The sequence below is a fragment of the Salmo salar genome, chromosome ssa02 (assembly GCF_905237065.1).
Source record: "Salmo salar chromosome ssa02, Ssal_v3.1, whole genome shotgun sequence".
In the NCBI taxonomy this organism is placed as follows: Eukaryota; Metazoa; Chordata; class Actinopteri; order Salmoniformes; family Salmonidae; genus Salmo; species Salmo salar.
Window position 1 is genome coordinate 6,728,027 of NC_059443.1, and position 16,378 is coordinate 6,744,404.

Below are 16,378 nucleotides of genomic sequence, written 5' to 3' on the forward strand. Positions count from 1 at the left end.
AACAATGTGCAGGGATACTGGAGTGATAGAGGTAGATATGTATAGGGGTAAGGTGACTATATACAGGGTCAGTTCAATACCATATTAACAATGTGCAGGGATACTGGAGTGATAGAGGTAGATATGTATAGGGGTAAGGTGACTATATACAGGGTCAGGTCAATACCATATTAACAATGTACAGAGATACTGGAGTGATAGAGGTAGATATGTATAGGGGTAAGGTGACTATATACAGGGTCAGTTCAATACCATATTAACAACGTGCAGAGATACTGGAGTGATAGAGGTAGATATGTATAGGGGTAAGGTGACTATATACAGGGTCAGTACCATATTAACAATGTGCAGGGATACTGGAGTGATAGAGGTAGATATGTATATGGGTAAGGTGACTATATACAGGGTCAGTACCATATTAACAATGTACAGGGATACTGGAGTGATGGAGGTAGATATGTATAGGGGTAAGGTGACTATATACAGGGTCAGTTCAATACCATATTAACAACGTGCAGAGATACTGGAGTGATAGAGGTAGATATGTATAGGGGTAAGGTGACTATATACAGGGTCAGTACCATATTAACAATGTGCAGGGATACTGGAGTGATAGAGGTAGATATGTATAGGGGTAAGGTGACTATATACAGGGTCAGTTCAATACCATATTAACAATGTGCAGGGATACTGGAGTGATAGAGGTAGATATGTATAGGGGTAAGGTGACTATATACAGGGTCAGTACCATATTAACAATGTGCAGGGATACTGGAGTGATAGAGGTAGATATGTATAGGGGTAAGGTGACTATATACAGGGTCAGTTCAATACCATATTAACAATGTGCAGAGATACTGGAGTGATAGAGGTAGATATGTATAGGGGTAAGGTGACTATATACAGGGTCAGTACCATATTAACAATGTGCAGGGATACTGGAGTGATAGAGGTAGATATGTATAGGGGTAAGGTGACTATATACAGGGTCAGTACCATATTAACAATGTGCAGAGATACTGGAGTGATAGAGGTAGATATGTATAGGGGTAAGGTGACTATATACAGGGTCAGTTCAATACCATATTAACAATGTGCAGAGATACTGGAGTGATAGAGGTAGATATGTATAGGGGTAAGGTGACTATATACAGGGTCAGTTCAATACCATATTAACAACGTGCAGAGATACTGGAGTGATAGAGGTAGATATGTATAGGGGTAAGGTGACTATATACAGGGTCAGTTCAATACCATATTAACAACGTGCAGAGATACTGGAGTGATAGAGGTAGATATGTATAGGGGTAAGGTGACTATATACAGGGTCAGTACCATATTAACAATGTGCAGGGATACTGGAGTGATAGAGGTAGATATGTATAGGGGTAAGGTGACTATACACAGGGTCAGTTCAATACCATATTAACAATGTGCAGGGATACTGGAGTGATAGAGGTAGATATGTACATGGGTAAGGTGACTATATACAGGGTCAGTACCATATTAACAATGTGCAGGGATACTGGAGTGATAGAGGTAGATATGTATAGGGGTACGGTGACTAGGCATCAGGATATATGATAAACAGAGTAGCAGCAGTGTAAATTATGATTGTATGTGACTGTGTGTTACGCCCGTTGTTGGAATGAGACCAAGGTGCAGCGTGGTATTGTTTTTATTTACAATGACACCGGGAAAAACAACAAAAATACAAAAACAAAAGTAAAGCTACATGCAGTGCAGAAAGCAACTAAACACAAACAAGATCCCACAATCACAGGTGGGAAAAAGGGCTGCCTAAGTATGATCCCCAATCAGAGACAATGATAAACAGCTGCCTCTGATTGGGAACCATACTAGGCCAACAAAGAAATAGAAGCATAGATATGCCCACCCAACTTTTATTACGCACATCTGGCCCCTATTCCCACTGATTAGTACTTGTATAATGTTCCCTTTGGTTTCCATTGGGCTGTCGAGTATTGTTACAATGTCCGTTGATATGTGTGAGTACCTGAGCTGTGTGTTTTGGCTTTCGTGCCATTGTGGATTGTGCAGATGATTACGGGTCTCGTCCTGTGTGGAGATGAGGAGGGAGGTGGGTAGTATGGATGGAACTATGAGGAGGGAGGTGGGTAGTGTGGATGGAGATGAGGAGGGAGGTGGGTAGTATGGATGGAACTATGAGGAGGGAGGTGGGTAGTATGGATGGAACTATGAGGAGGGAGGTGGGTAGTGTGGATGGAGATGAGGAGGGAGGTGGGTAGTATGGATGGAACTATGAGGAGGGAGGTGGGTAGTATGGATGGAACTATGAGGAGAGAGGTGGGTAGTGTGGATGGAGATGAGGAGGGAGGTGGGTAGTATGGATGGAACTATGAGGAGGGAGGTGGGTAGTATGGATGGAACTATGAGGAGGGAGGTGGGTAGTATGGATGGAGATGAGGAGGGAGGTGGGTAGTATGGATGGAGATGAGGAGGGAGGTGGGTAGAATGGATGGAACTATGAGGAGGGAGGTGGGTAGTATGGATGGAACTATTAGGAGGGAGGTGGGTAGTATGGATGGAACTATGAGGAGGGAGGTGGGTAGTATGGATGGAACTATGAGGAGGGAGGTGGGTAGTATGGATGGAACTATGAGTAGGGAGGTGGGTAGTGTGGATGGAGATGAGGAGGGAGGTGGGTAGTATGGATGGAGATGAGGAGGGTGGTGGGTAGTATGGATGGAACTATGAGGAGGGAGGTGGGTAGTATGGATGGAACTATGAGGAGGGAGGTGGGTAGTATGGATGGAACTATGAGGAGGGAGGTGGGTAGTGTGGATGGAACTATGAGGAGGGAGGTGGGTAGTATGGATGGAGATGAGGAGGGAGGTGGGTAGTATGGATGGAACTATGAGGAGGGAGGTGGGTAGTATGGATGGAACTATGAGGAGGGAGGTGGGTAGTGTGGATGGAGATGAGGAGGGAGGTGGGTAGTATGGATGGAGATGAGGAGGGTGGTGGGTAGTATGGATGGAACTATGAGGAGGGAGGTGGGTAGTGTGGATGGAACTATGAGGAGGGAGGTGGGTAGTGTGGATGGAACTATGAGGAGGGAGGTGGGTAGTATGGATGGAACTATGAGGAGGGAGGTGGGTAGTGTGGATGGAACTATGAGGAGGGAGGTGGGTAGTATGGATGGAACTATGAGGAGGGAGGTGGGTAGTATGGATGGAACTATGAGGAGGGAGGTGGGTAGTATGGATGGAACTATGAGGAGGGAGGTGGGTAGTATGGATGGAACTATGAGGAGGGAGGTGGGTAGTATGGATGGAACTATGAGTAGGGAGGTGGGTAGTGTGGATGGAGATGAGGAGGGAGGTGGGTAGTATGGATGGAGATGAGGAGGGTGGTGGGTAGTATGGATGGAACTATGAGGAGGGAGGTGGGTAGTATGGATGGAACTATGAGGAGGGAGGTGGGTAGTATGGATGGAACTATGAGGAGGGAGGTGGGTAGTATGGATGGAAATATGAGGAGGGAGGTGGGTAGTATGGATGGAACTATGAGGAGGGAGGTGGGTAGTGTGGATGGAGATGAGGAGGGAGGTGGGTAGTATGGATGGAGATGAGGAGGGTGGTGGGTAGTATGGATGGAACTATGAGGAGGGAGGTGGGTAGTATGGATGAAACTATGAGGAGGGAGGTGGGTAGTGTGGATGGAACTATGAGGAGGGAGGTGGGTAGTATGGATGGAACTATGAGGAGGGAGGTGGGTAGTGTGGATGGAACTATGAGGAGGGAGGTGGGTAGTATGGATGGAACTATGAGGAGGGAGGTGGGTAGTATGGATGGAACTATGAGGAGGGAGGTGGGTAGTATGGATGGAACTATGAGGAGGGAGGTGGGTAGTATGGATGGAGATGAGGAGGGAGGTGGGCAGGGTGGAAGGAGATGAGTAAAGCACTAAACACACTGTGTCGGTGTGGCCGTGTGATCACCTGCTGGGTGTCGCCCAACGGTGCTGATTAATCATGTAGAATTGGAAAATAAACAGAAAATGACAGCTGATTTCCTGGTCAGAGGATGATTGAAGCACATCTGGCATTTTCCATGGCAACAATGGCCTCAAACCTTGTCATACTGCAATAAGAGGTCTTCATCATTGTGTTGAGTATCTCTACGTCAAATTGTGTTGATTCTTTTGAGTTGCAATAAATGAATGTTCTTGTTGCTACGGCTAGTGGTAATATCGGTTCAGTTGTGTGCTGCAGACTCCTTTCTAAAGGCATCTGTTTCCCTCTCTCTGTCCCTCTCTTCCTCCATGCCCATCCCTCTGTCTGTGCTCCCCCTCTCTACTCTCCTCCCTCCCATCCTCCCTCTCAGGCTCGGCTGCGTTGCCAGGCAACATGGCGTACTTTGGGAGTGCCCAGGATGATGTGGATCTGGAGGATGAAGATGATGAAGAGGAGGAGTGTGACGACAGGATGTCAGCTCACAGCCACAACTCAACTTCCTGTCCGTCCTCACAGCGGAAAAACAAAACAACGCCGGGAAAGAAGGTCTCCAATGGACATGGTACTACTGATCTAACATGTTGTTTTGATACTCACTACTGATCTCCATGTTGTTTTGGTAGTCACTACTGATCTCCATGTTGTTTTGGTAGTCACTACTGATCTACCATGTTGTTTTGGTAGTCACTACTGATCTACCATGTTGTTTTGGTACTCACTACTGATCTCCATGTTGTTTTGGTACTCACTACTGATCTCCATGTTGTTTTGGTAGTCACTACTGCTCTACCATGTTGTTTTGGTAGTCACTACTGATCTACCATGTTGTTTTGGTACCCACTACTGATCTCCATGTTGTTTTGGAAGTCACTACTGATCTCCATGTTGTTTTGGTAGTCACTACTGCTCTACCATGTTGTTTTGGTAGTCACTACTGATCTACCATGTTGTTTTGGTAGTCACTACTGATCTCCATGTTGTTTTGGTAGTCACTACTGATCCACCATGTTGTTTTGGTAGTCACTACTGATCTCCATGTTGTTTTGGTAGTCACTACTGATCTCCATGTTGTTTTGGTAGTCACTACTGATCTACCATGTTGTTTTGGTACCCACTACTGATCTCCATGTTGTTTTGGAAGTCACTACTGATCTCCATGTTGTTTTGGAAGTCACTACTGATCTACCATGTTGTTTTAGTACTCACTACTGATCTACCATGTTGTTTTAGTACTCACTACTGATCTACCATGTTGTTTTAGTACTCACTACTGATCTACCATGTTGTTTTAGTACTCACTACTGATCTCCATGTTGTTTTGGTACACACAACTGATCTCCATGTTGTTTTGGTACCCACTACTGATCTACCATGTTGTTTTGGTACTCACTACTGATCTACCATGTTGTTTTGGAAGTCACTACTGATCTACCATGTTGTTTTAGTACTCACTACTGATCTACCATGTTGTTTTAGTACTCACTACTGATCTACCATGTTGTTTTAGTACTCACTACTGATCTACCATGTTGTTTTAGTACTCACTACTGATCTACCATGTTGTTTTAGTACTCACTACTGATCTACCATGTTGTTTTAGTACTCACTACTGATCTCCATGTTGTTTTGGTACCCACTACTGATCTCCATGTTGTTTTGGAAGTCACTACTGATCTCCATGTTGTTTTGGTACTCTCTACTGATCTACCATGTTGTTTTAGTACTCACTACTGATCTACCATGTTGTTTTAGTACTCACTACTGATCTACCATGTTGTTTTAGTACTCACTACTGATCTACCATGTTGTTTTAGTACTCACTACTGATCTACCATGTTGTTTTGGTAGTCACTACTGATCTCCATGTTGTTTTGGTAGTCACTACTGATCTCCATGTTGTTTTGGTACACAGAACTGATCTCCATGTTGTTTTGGTACTCACTACTGATCAACCATGTTGTTTTGGTACTCACTACTGATCTACCATGTTGTTTTGGTACCCACTACTGATCTACCATGTTGTTTTGGTACTCACTACTGATCCACCAGGTTGTTTTGGTAGTCTCTACTGATCTACCATGTTGTTTTGGTAGTCACTACTGATCCACCAGGTTGTTTTGGTACCCACTACTGATCTACCATGTTGTTTTGGTACTCGCTACTGATCTACCATGTTGTTTTGGTACTCACTACTGATCTACCATGTTGTTTTGGTAGTCACTACTGCTCTACCATGTTGTTTTAGTACTCACTACTGACCTACCATGTTGTTTTGGTACACACAACTGATCTCCATGTTGTTTTGGTACTCACTACTGATCTCCATGTTGTTTTGGTACACACTACTGATCTACCCTGTTGTTTTGGTACTCACTACTGATCTACTATGTTGTTTTGGTACCCACTACTGATCTACCATGTTGTTTTGGTACCCACTACTGATCTACCATGTTGTTTTGGTACCCACTACTGATCTACCATGTTGTTTTGGTACCCACTACTGATCTACCACGTTGTTTTGGTACCCACTACTGATCTACCATGTTGTTTTGGTACTCACTACTGATCTACCATGTTGTTTTGGTAGTCACTAGTGATCTACTATGTTGTTTTGGTACCCACTACTGATCTACCATGTTGTTTCGGTACCCACTACTGATCTACCATGTTGTTTTGGTACCCACTACTGATCTACCATGTTGTTTCGGTACCCACTACTAATCTACCATGTTGTTTTAGTACTCACTACTGATCTACTATGTTGTTTTGGTACCCACTACTAATCTACCATGTTGTTTTAGTACTCACTACTGATCTACCATGTTGTTTCGGTACCCACTACTGATCTACCATGTTGTTTTAGTACTCACTACTGATCTACCATGTTGTTTTAGAACACACTACTGATCTACCATGTTGTTTTGGTACCCACTACTGATCTACCATGTTGTTTTGGTACCCACTACTGATCTACCATGTTGTTTTGGTACTCACTACTGATCTCCTTTTTGTTTTGGTACCCACTACTGATCTACCATGTTGTTTTGGTACCCACTACTGATCTACCATGTTGTTTTAGTACCCACTACTGATCTACCATGTTGTTTTGGTACCCACTACTGATCTACCATGTTGTTTTGGTAGTCTCTACTGATCTACCATGTTGTTTTAGTACCCACTACTGATCTACCATGTTGTTTTGGTAGTCACTACTGATCTACCATGTTGTTTTGGTACTCACTACTGATCTACCATGTTGTTTTGGTACTCACTACTGATCTACCATGTTGTTTTGGTAGTCACTACTGATCTCCATGTTGTTTTGGTACTCACTACTGATCTCCATGTTGTTTTGGTAGTCACTACTGATCTCCATGTTGTTTTGGTAGTCACTACTGATCTACCATGTTGTTTTAGTACTCACTACTGATCTCCATGTTGTTTTGGTAGTCACTACTGCTCTCCATGTTGTTTTGGTACTCACTACTGATCTACCATGTTGTTTTGGTAGTCTCTACTGATCTACCATGTTGTTTTGGTACTCACTACTGATCTCCATGTTGTTTTGGTACACACAACTGATCTCCATGTTGTTTTGGTACCCACTACTGATCTCCATGTTGTTTTGGAAGTCACTACTGATCTCCATGTTGTTTTGGTAGTCACTACTGATCTCCATGTTGTTTTGGAAGTCACTACTGATCTACCATGTTGTTTTAGTACTCACTACTGATCTACCATGTTGTTTTAGTACTCACTACTGATCTACCATGTTGTTTTGGTACACAGAACTGATCTCCATGATGTTTTGGTACCCACTACTGATCTCCATGTTGTTTTGGTACTCACTACTGATCTACCATGTTGTTTTGGTACTCACTACTGATCTACCATGTTGTTTTGGTACCCACTACTGATCTAGCATGTTGTTTTGGTACTCACTACTGATCTACCATGTTGTTTTGGTAGTCTCTACTGATCTACCATGTTGTTTTAGTACCCACTACTGATCTACCATGTTGTTTTGGTAGTCACTACTGATCTACCATATTATTTTGGTACTCACTACTGATCTACCATGTTGTTTTGGTAGTCACTACTGATCTACCATGTTGTTTTGGTACTCACTACTGATCTACCATGTTGTTTTGGTAGTCACTACTGATCTACCATGTTGTTTTGGTAGTCACTACTGATCTCCATGTTGTTTTGGTACTCACTACTGATCTACCATGTTGTTTTGGTAGTCTCTACTGATCTACCATGTTGTTTTAGTACTCACTACTGATCTCCATGTTGTTTTGGTAGTCACTACTGCTCTCCATGTTGTTTTGGTACTCACTACTGATCTACCATGTTGTTTTGGTAGTCTCTACTGATCTACCATGTTGTTTTGGTACTCACTACTGATCTCCATGTTGTTTTGGTACCCACTACTGATCTCCATGTTGTTTTGGAAGTCACTACTGATCTCCATGTTGTTTTGGTAGTCACTACTGATCTACCATGTTGTTTTGGTACCCACTACTGATCTACCATGTTGTTTTGGTACCCACTACTGATCTACCATGTTGTTTTGGTACTCACTACTGATCTACCATGTTGTTTTGGTAGTCACTACTGATCTACTATGTTGTTTTGGTACCCACTACTGATCTACCATGTTGTTTCGGTACCCACTACTGATCTACCATGTTGTTTTGGTACCCACTACTGATCTACCATGTTGTTTCGGTACCCACTACTAATCTACCATGTTGTTTTAGTACTCACTACTGATCTACCATGTTGTTTTAGAACACACTACTGATCTACCATGTTGTTTTGGTACCCACTACTGATCTACCATGTTGTTTTGGTACCCACTACTGATCTACCATGTTGTTTTGGTACCCACTACTGATCTACCATGTTGTTTTGGTACTCACTACTGATCTACCATGTTGTTTTGGTAGTCACTACTGATCTACTATGATGTTTTGGTACCCACTACTGATCTACCATGTTGTTTTGGTACCCACTACTGATCTACCATGTTGTTTTGGTACCCACTACTGATCTACCATGTTGTTTCGGTACCCACTACTGATCTACCATGTTGTTTTAGTACTCACTACTGATCTACCATGTTGTTTTAGAACACACTACTAATCTACCATGTTGTTTTGGTACCCACTACTGATCTACCATGTTGTTTTGGTACCCACTACTGATCTACCATGTTGTTTTGGTACTCACTACTGATCTCCTTTTTGTTTTGGTACCCACTACTGATCTACCATGTTGTTTTGGTACCCACTACTGATCTACCATGTTGTTTTAGTACCCACTACTGATCTACCATGTTGTTTTGGTACCCACTACTGATCTACCATGTTGTTTTGGTAGTCTCTACTGATCTACCATGTTGTTTTAGTACCCACTACTGATCTACCATGTTGTTTTGGTAGTCACTACTGATCTACCATATTATTTTGGTACTCACTACTGATCTACCATGTTGTTTTGGTAGTCACTACTGATCTACCATGTTGTTTTGGTACTCACTACTGATCTACCATGTTGTTTTGGTAGTCACTACTGATCTACCATGTTGTTTTGGTAGTCACTACTGATCTCCATGTTGTTTTGGTACTCACTACTGATCTCCATGTTGTTTTGGTAGTCACTACTGATCTCCATGTTGTTTTGGTACTCACTACTGATCTACCATGTTGTTTTAGTACTCACTACTGATCTCCATGTTGTTTTGGTAGTCACTACTGCTCTCCATGTTGTTTTGGTACTCACTACTGATCTACCATGTTGTTTTGGTAGTCTCTACTGATCTACCATGTTGTTTTGGTACTCACTACTGATCTCCATGTTGTTTTGGTACTCACTACTGATCTACCATGTTGTTTTTGTAGTCTCTACTGATCTACCATGTTGTTTTGGTACTCACTACTGATCTCCATGTTGTTTTGGTAGTCACTACTGCTCTCCATGTTGTTTTGGTACTCACTACTGATCTACCATGTTGTTTTGGTACTCACTACTGATCTCCATGTTGTTTTGGTACTCACTACTGCTCTCCATGTTGTTTTGGTAGTCTCTACTGATCTACCATGTTGTTTTAGTACTCACTACTGATCTACCATGTTGTTTTGGTACTCACTACTGATCTACCATGTTGTTTTGGTACTCACTACTGATCTCCATGTTGTTTTGGTAGTCACTACTGCTCTCCATGTTGTTTTGGTACTCACTACTGATCTACCATGTTGTTTTGGTACTCACTACTGATCTCCATGTTGTTTTGGTACTCACTACTGCTCTCCATGTTGTTTTGGTAGTCACTACTGATCTCCATGTTGTTTTGGTACTCACTACTGATCTACCATGTTGTTTTGGTAGTCTCTACTGCTCTCCATGTTGTTTTGGTACCCACTACTGATCTACCATGTTGTTTTGGTAGTCTCTACTGATCTACCATGTTGTTTTGGTAGTCACTACTGATCTACCATGTTGTTTTGGTAGTCACTACTGCTCTCCATGTTGTTTTGGTACTCACTACTGATCTCCATGTTGTTTTGGTAGTCTCTACTGATCTACCATGTTGTTTTGGTAGTCACTACTGATCTACCATGTTGTTTTAGTACACACTACTGATCTCCATGTTGTTTTGGTAGTCACTACTGATCTACCATGTTGTTTTGGTAGTCACTACTGATCTCCATGTTGTTTTGGTAGTCACTACTGATCTACCATGTTGTTTTAGTACTCACTACTGATCTCCATGTTGTTTTGGAAGTCACTACTGATCTCCATGTTGTTTTGGTAGTCACTACTGATCTACCATGTTGTTTTGGTAGTCACTACTGACCTACCATGTTGTTTTGGTACTCACTACTGATCTCCATGTTGTTTTGGTACTCACTACTGATCTCCATGTTGTTTTGGTACTCACTACTGATCTCCATGTTGTTTTGGTAGTCACTACTGATCTCCATGTTGTTTTGCTACTCACTACTGATCTACCATGTTGTTTTGGTAGTCACTACTGCTCTCCATGTTGTTTTGGTACTCACTACTGATCTCCATGTTGTTTTGGTAGTCACTACTGATCTACCATGTTGTTTTAGTACTCACTACTGATCTACCATGTTGTTTTAGTACTCACTACTGATCTACCATGTTGTTTTGTTCACCTTCTTGTTCAGTCAGTCAGTCAGTCACTCACTCACTCACTCACTCACTTAGTCGTTTGCTTGGTTTGCTCACAATAACTCAGTCAGCCAGTTACGTCACTCACTCTTTCCCAGACGTCGTTCTACTCTACCTAGTAACAGAGCCTAGAGGCCCATACTGTATAATTCTCCCTCACCAATCAGAAGAAGCCTAGTTAATTACAGCTCTGTCTCCTCTCACACCATGAGTTGATGGGGAGCATCCCAAATCTATAGTGCACTACTTTTAACCAGGACCCAGGCCAAAAGTAGTGCACTACAAACTCATGTACTCAATGATCCGCGTCCACAAACAGAGCTCCATCATCCTCCCTTTACACACACACACACACACACACACACACACACACACACACACACACACACACACACACACACACACACACACACACACACACACACACACACACACACACACACACACACACACACACACACACACACACACACACACACACAACCTGTATGCATAGCACCAGGCGTTATTCACTTCAACTGAAGCAAAGTATACACAGTCCTCACCCAGAGCTCACCCAGGGCCTGGGTCTTAAAGGTTCAGCAGCTCTCACCCAGGGCCATGGGTCTTAAAGGTGCAGCAGCTCTCACCCAGGGCCATGGGTCTTAAAGGAGCAGCAGCTCTCACCCAGACCTCACCCAGGGCCATGCATATTAAAGGTGCAGCAATGTTTGTACAGTATACATATAGAGTTCCATATAGAACCTATGGTTGGACATATATAGTTCCATATAGAACCTATGGTTGGACACAGAGTTCCATATAGAACCTATGGTTGGACATATAGAGGTCCATATAGAACCCATGGTTGGACATATAGAGTTCCATATAGAACCTATGGTTGGACACATAGAGTTCCATATAGAACCCATGGTTGGACATATAGAGGTCCATATAGAACCCATGGTTGGACATATAGAGTTCCATATAGAACCTATGGTTGGACATATAGAGTTCCATATAGAACCTATGGTTGGACACATAAAGGTACATATAGAACCTATGGTTGAACACATAGAGTTCCATATAGAACCCATGGTTGGACATATAGAGGTCCATATAGAACCCATGGTTGGACATATAGAGTTCCATATAGAACCTATGGTTGGACACATAGAGGTCCATATAGAACCTATGGTTGGACATATAGAGTTCCATATAGAACCTATGGTTGAACACATAGAGTTTCATATAGAACCTATGGTTGGACATATAGAGTTCCATATAGAACCTATGGTTGGACATATAGAGTTCCATATAGAACCTATGGTTGGACATATAGAGTTCCATATAGAACCTATGGTTGGACATATAGAGTTCCATATAGAACCTATGGTTGGACACATAGAGGTCCATATAGAACCTATGGTTGGACATATAGAGTTCCATATAGAACCTATGGTTGGACACATAGAGGTCCATATAGAACCTATGGTTGGACATATAGAGTTCCATATAGAACCTATGGTTGGACACATAGAGGTCCATATAGAACCTATGGTTGGACATATAGAGGTCCATATAGAACCTATGGTTGGACACATAGAGGTCCATATAGAACCTATGGTTGGACATATAGAGTTCCATATAGAACCTATGGTTGGACATATAGAGGTCCATATAGAACCTATGGTTGGACATATAGAGGTCCATATAGAACCTATGGTTGGACATATAGAGGTCCATATATAACCTATGGTTGGACACATATAGACCTCCTCTCCTCTGCCCTCAGTTGTTCTATGGGCCTACAGAGTCCGAGTCACAAATGGCACCCTATTCCCTTCATAGTGCACTACATTTAACCAGGTCCCATCAGCCTATTCCCTCTATAGTGTGGCAGGTAGCCGGCAGGTAGCCTAGTGGTTAGAGCGTTGGGCCAGTAACCGAAAGGTTGCAAGATCGAATTCCCGAGCTGACAAGGTAAAAATCTGTTGTTCTGTCCCTGAACAAGGAAGTTAACCCACTGTTCCTAGGCTGTCATTGAAAATAAGAATTTGTTCTTAACTGACTTGCCTAGTTAAATAAAGGTTAAATAGTGCACTACTTTTAACCAGAGCCCTTAGTTTTTGACCTATGGGCCCTGGTTACTATAAAGGTAATAGTCTGCCATTTGGGACACAGCCAGAGTGGAGTACAGTGTTTGAGGAAGTGTGTCTTGGGACGGATGTGAACATGCTAGGTCTTGTGCAGACAGTCAGTAGTATGTATGGAAGGGGGGGGGGGGGGTGAAACCAGAGACTGCCGTCAACTCAGCTGGAATCCTGGAGCAACCAGACTCCCTCCACACACAGCTCTGACCCCATCTTACAGAGAGAGAGAAACTTACTGTGGAGGTCAAAAGTTGAGCTCATGTTTATTCTGTCAACTATGATGGATGGATGAAGGAGGAGGAGGAGAAGGAGGAGGAGGAGTGCTTGTCTACATGTTGGACATACACTTAAATCAGCCTGGCCAGAGTTGAGGAAGGGATGTGTGTGTGAGCATTTGTTTGTGTGTATGAGTGTGTGTGAGAGCATTTGTTTGTGTGTATGAGTGTGTGTGAGAGCATTTGTTTGTGTGTGCGAGTGTGTGTACTGTATACAGAGGGTGTGTGTGTGTGTGGGTGCTGAAAAGTGCTCTGTGGGAAAGCCAAACGTTACCCGGAGCCAGAGTGTTGGTCCTACACACGTTGAGGGAACCAGAGACTTCTCCCAGCTAGAGCTTGTGCCAAGTAGGACACTTTAATATGCTGCACTGGCGGGAGGCCAACTGCTTAGCGTAAAATACAGCTCCCTCAGGCAGATATAGAGCACCGCTTTCACTGATTAACTGACCCAACAAACACTATTTCTCTGTTTCACTATAATCTTACTTTCCAACATTGGACACTTTCTTTTCAGTAGGCCTATCATAACACTACTTGGAGTTTGAAAGCTGCAGGATATTTGAATGGATGGATTTTAGATTTTAATATAACCTTGGGTGGTACTAGATGTATTTTGTTCCTAGTTTCAAAGAGATATTGAGTGCCGTTGAAATTAAAGCGTCATAAAGAAATGGTATTTGTCACTGTTCAAATAGGTGTTTGTTAGAATGACACTTCTGGGAGCACCACAGTGAGTCACTGAAAGCTTTTTAACTGATTTGATTAAGCACCGTCTTTTCAACGTACCGTCTTTTCAAAGCACCGTCTTTTCAACGTACCGTCTTTTCAACGTACCGTCTTTTCAACGCACCGTCTTTTCAACGTACCGTCTTTTCAAAGCACCGTCTTTTCAACGTACCGTCTTTTCAAAGCACCGTCTTTTCAACGTACCGTCTTTTCAACGTACCGTCTTTTCAACGTACCGTCTTTTCAAAGCACCGTCTTTTCAACGTACCGTCTTTTCAACGTACCGTCTTTTCAACGCACCGTCTTTTCAAAGCACCGTCTTTTCAACGTACCGTCTTTTCAACGTACTTTCAACGTACCGTCTTTTCAACGCACCGTCTTTTCAACGCACCGTCTTTTCAACGTACCGTCTTTTCAACGCACCGTCTTTTCAACGTACCGTCTTTTCAACGTACTTTCAACGTACCGTCTTTTCAACGCACCGTCTTTTCAACGCACCGTCTTTTCAAAGCACCGTCTTTTCAACGCACCGTCTTTTCAACGTACCGTCTTTTCAAAGCACCGTCTTTTCAACGTACCGTCTTTTCAAAGCACCGTCTTTTCAACGCACCGTCTTTTCAACGCACCGTCTTTTCAACGCACCGTCTTTTCAACGCACCGTCTTTTCAACGTACCGTCTTTTCAACGCACCGTCTTTTCAACGCACCGTCTTTTCAACGTACCGTCTTTTCAAAGCACCGTCTTTTCAACGTACCGTCTTTTCAACGTACCGTCTTTTCAAAGCACCGTCTTTTCAACGTACCGTCTTTTCAACGTACCGTCTTTTCAAAGCACCGTCTTTTCAACGTACCGTCTTTTCAACGCACCGTCTTTTCAAAGCACCGTCTTTTCAACGCACCGTCTTTTCAACGTACCGTCTTTTCAAAGCACCGTCTTTTCAACGTACCGTCTTTTCAAAGCACCGTCTTTTCAACGCACCGTCTTTTCAACGTACCGTCTTTTCAACGTACCGTCTTTTCAACGCACCGTCTTTTCAACGTACCGTCTTTTCAACGTACCGTCTTTTCAAAGCACCGTCTTTTCAACGTACCGTCTTTTCAAAGCACCGTCTTTTCAAAGCACCGTCTTTTCAACGTACCGTCTTTTCAACGTACCGTCTTTTCAACGTACCGTCTTTTCAACGTACCGTCTTTTCAACGCACCGTCTTTTCAAAGCACCGTCTTTTCAAAGCACCGTCTTTTCAACGTACCGTCTTTTCAAGTTACTTTGGAATAATAATGTACCTGTAACTGTAACAGACATAAAACAAATATAGACATATCATAACGGATTGACAGTTGCATCCCACTGAGAACACACTGGTTGAATCAATGTTGTTTCCACGTCAATTCAATGAAATGACGTTGAACCAACGTGGATTAGACGTTGAATTGACGTCTGTGCCCAGTAGGATAGCTCTTAACACACATGACAGATAGACTGACACTGCTATCATAGTTATCAGCTTAGGCATTGTCTTCCGTATATTATTCAAGTGTGAAATATGGTTTATCTGAGAAGCTTCTGCATAGTTTGAATAGCTAGCCTACTTTTGTTTGTCCATTTAGTGTGGTATTTATGGTTTGTTAATAATAGCTGCACACACATTCAGTGTGGATGTGGCTTTGGCCACAACACGTTCAAGGTTAATGTAAGGATAGAGTAAACAGAAAAGTTGTAAAACTGATGTTGAAAACAGTGTAAACAGTCCATACATTTCATCGTTCTCATTCTGTGTTCCAGTGTTGAATGGCCACTGCAGGTCCTTACGGGGAAGGAGCTCTTCCTGAGGCCCAGAGGGAGAGAGGCTATCCAGGCCAGAGAGAGGGGCTGAGAGGGGAGAGGCCCGGAGGGAGAACCACAGGACCTCTACAGGACCCCCAGCCAGGACCTCCAGCACCACCCACAGTCTTCGCCACAGCAGGCCCACCCAGGAGCACCCAAAGCAGGTACACCAGGGAGACACAGATGGGCTGGGATGGAGAGTACCTGGGCTGAA

At 43.0% G+C, this 16,378-nt stretch overlaps 1 protein-coding gene across 1 annotated transcript in view; it reads left to right on the forward strand.

Moving 5' to 3' along the window:
• LOC106597732 (protein Jumonji) overlaps positions 1-16,378 on the forward strand; it is a 150,048-nt gene that overhangs the window by 73,348 nt on the left and 60,322 nt on the right. Inside the window, exons 5-7 of the mRNA XM_045712773.1 lie at positions 4,371-4,562; positions 16,123-16,158; positions 16,201-16,328. Of these exons, the coding sequence (XP_045568729.1) occupies positions 4,371-4,562; positions 16,123-16,158; positions 16,201-16,328 (356 nt within the window). The remainder of the gene's footprint in view (positions 1-4,370; positions 4,563-16,122; positions 16,159-16,200; positions 16,329-16,378) is intronic.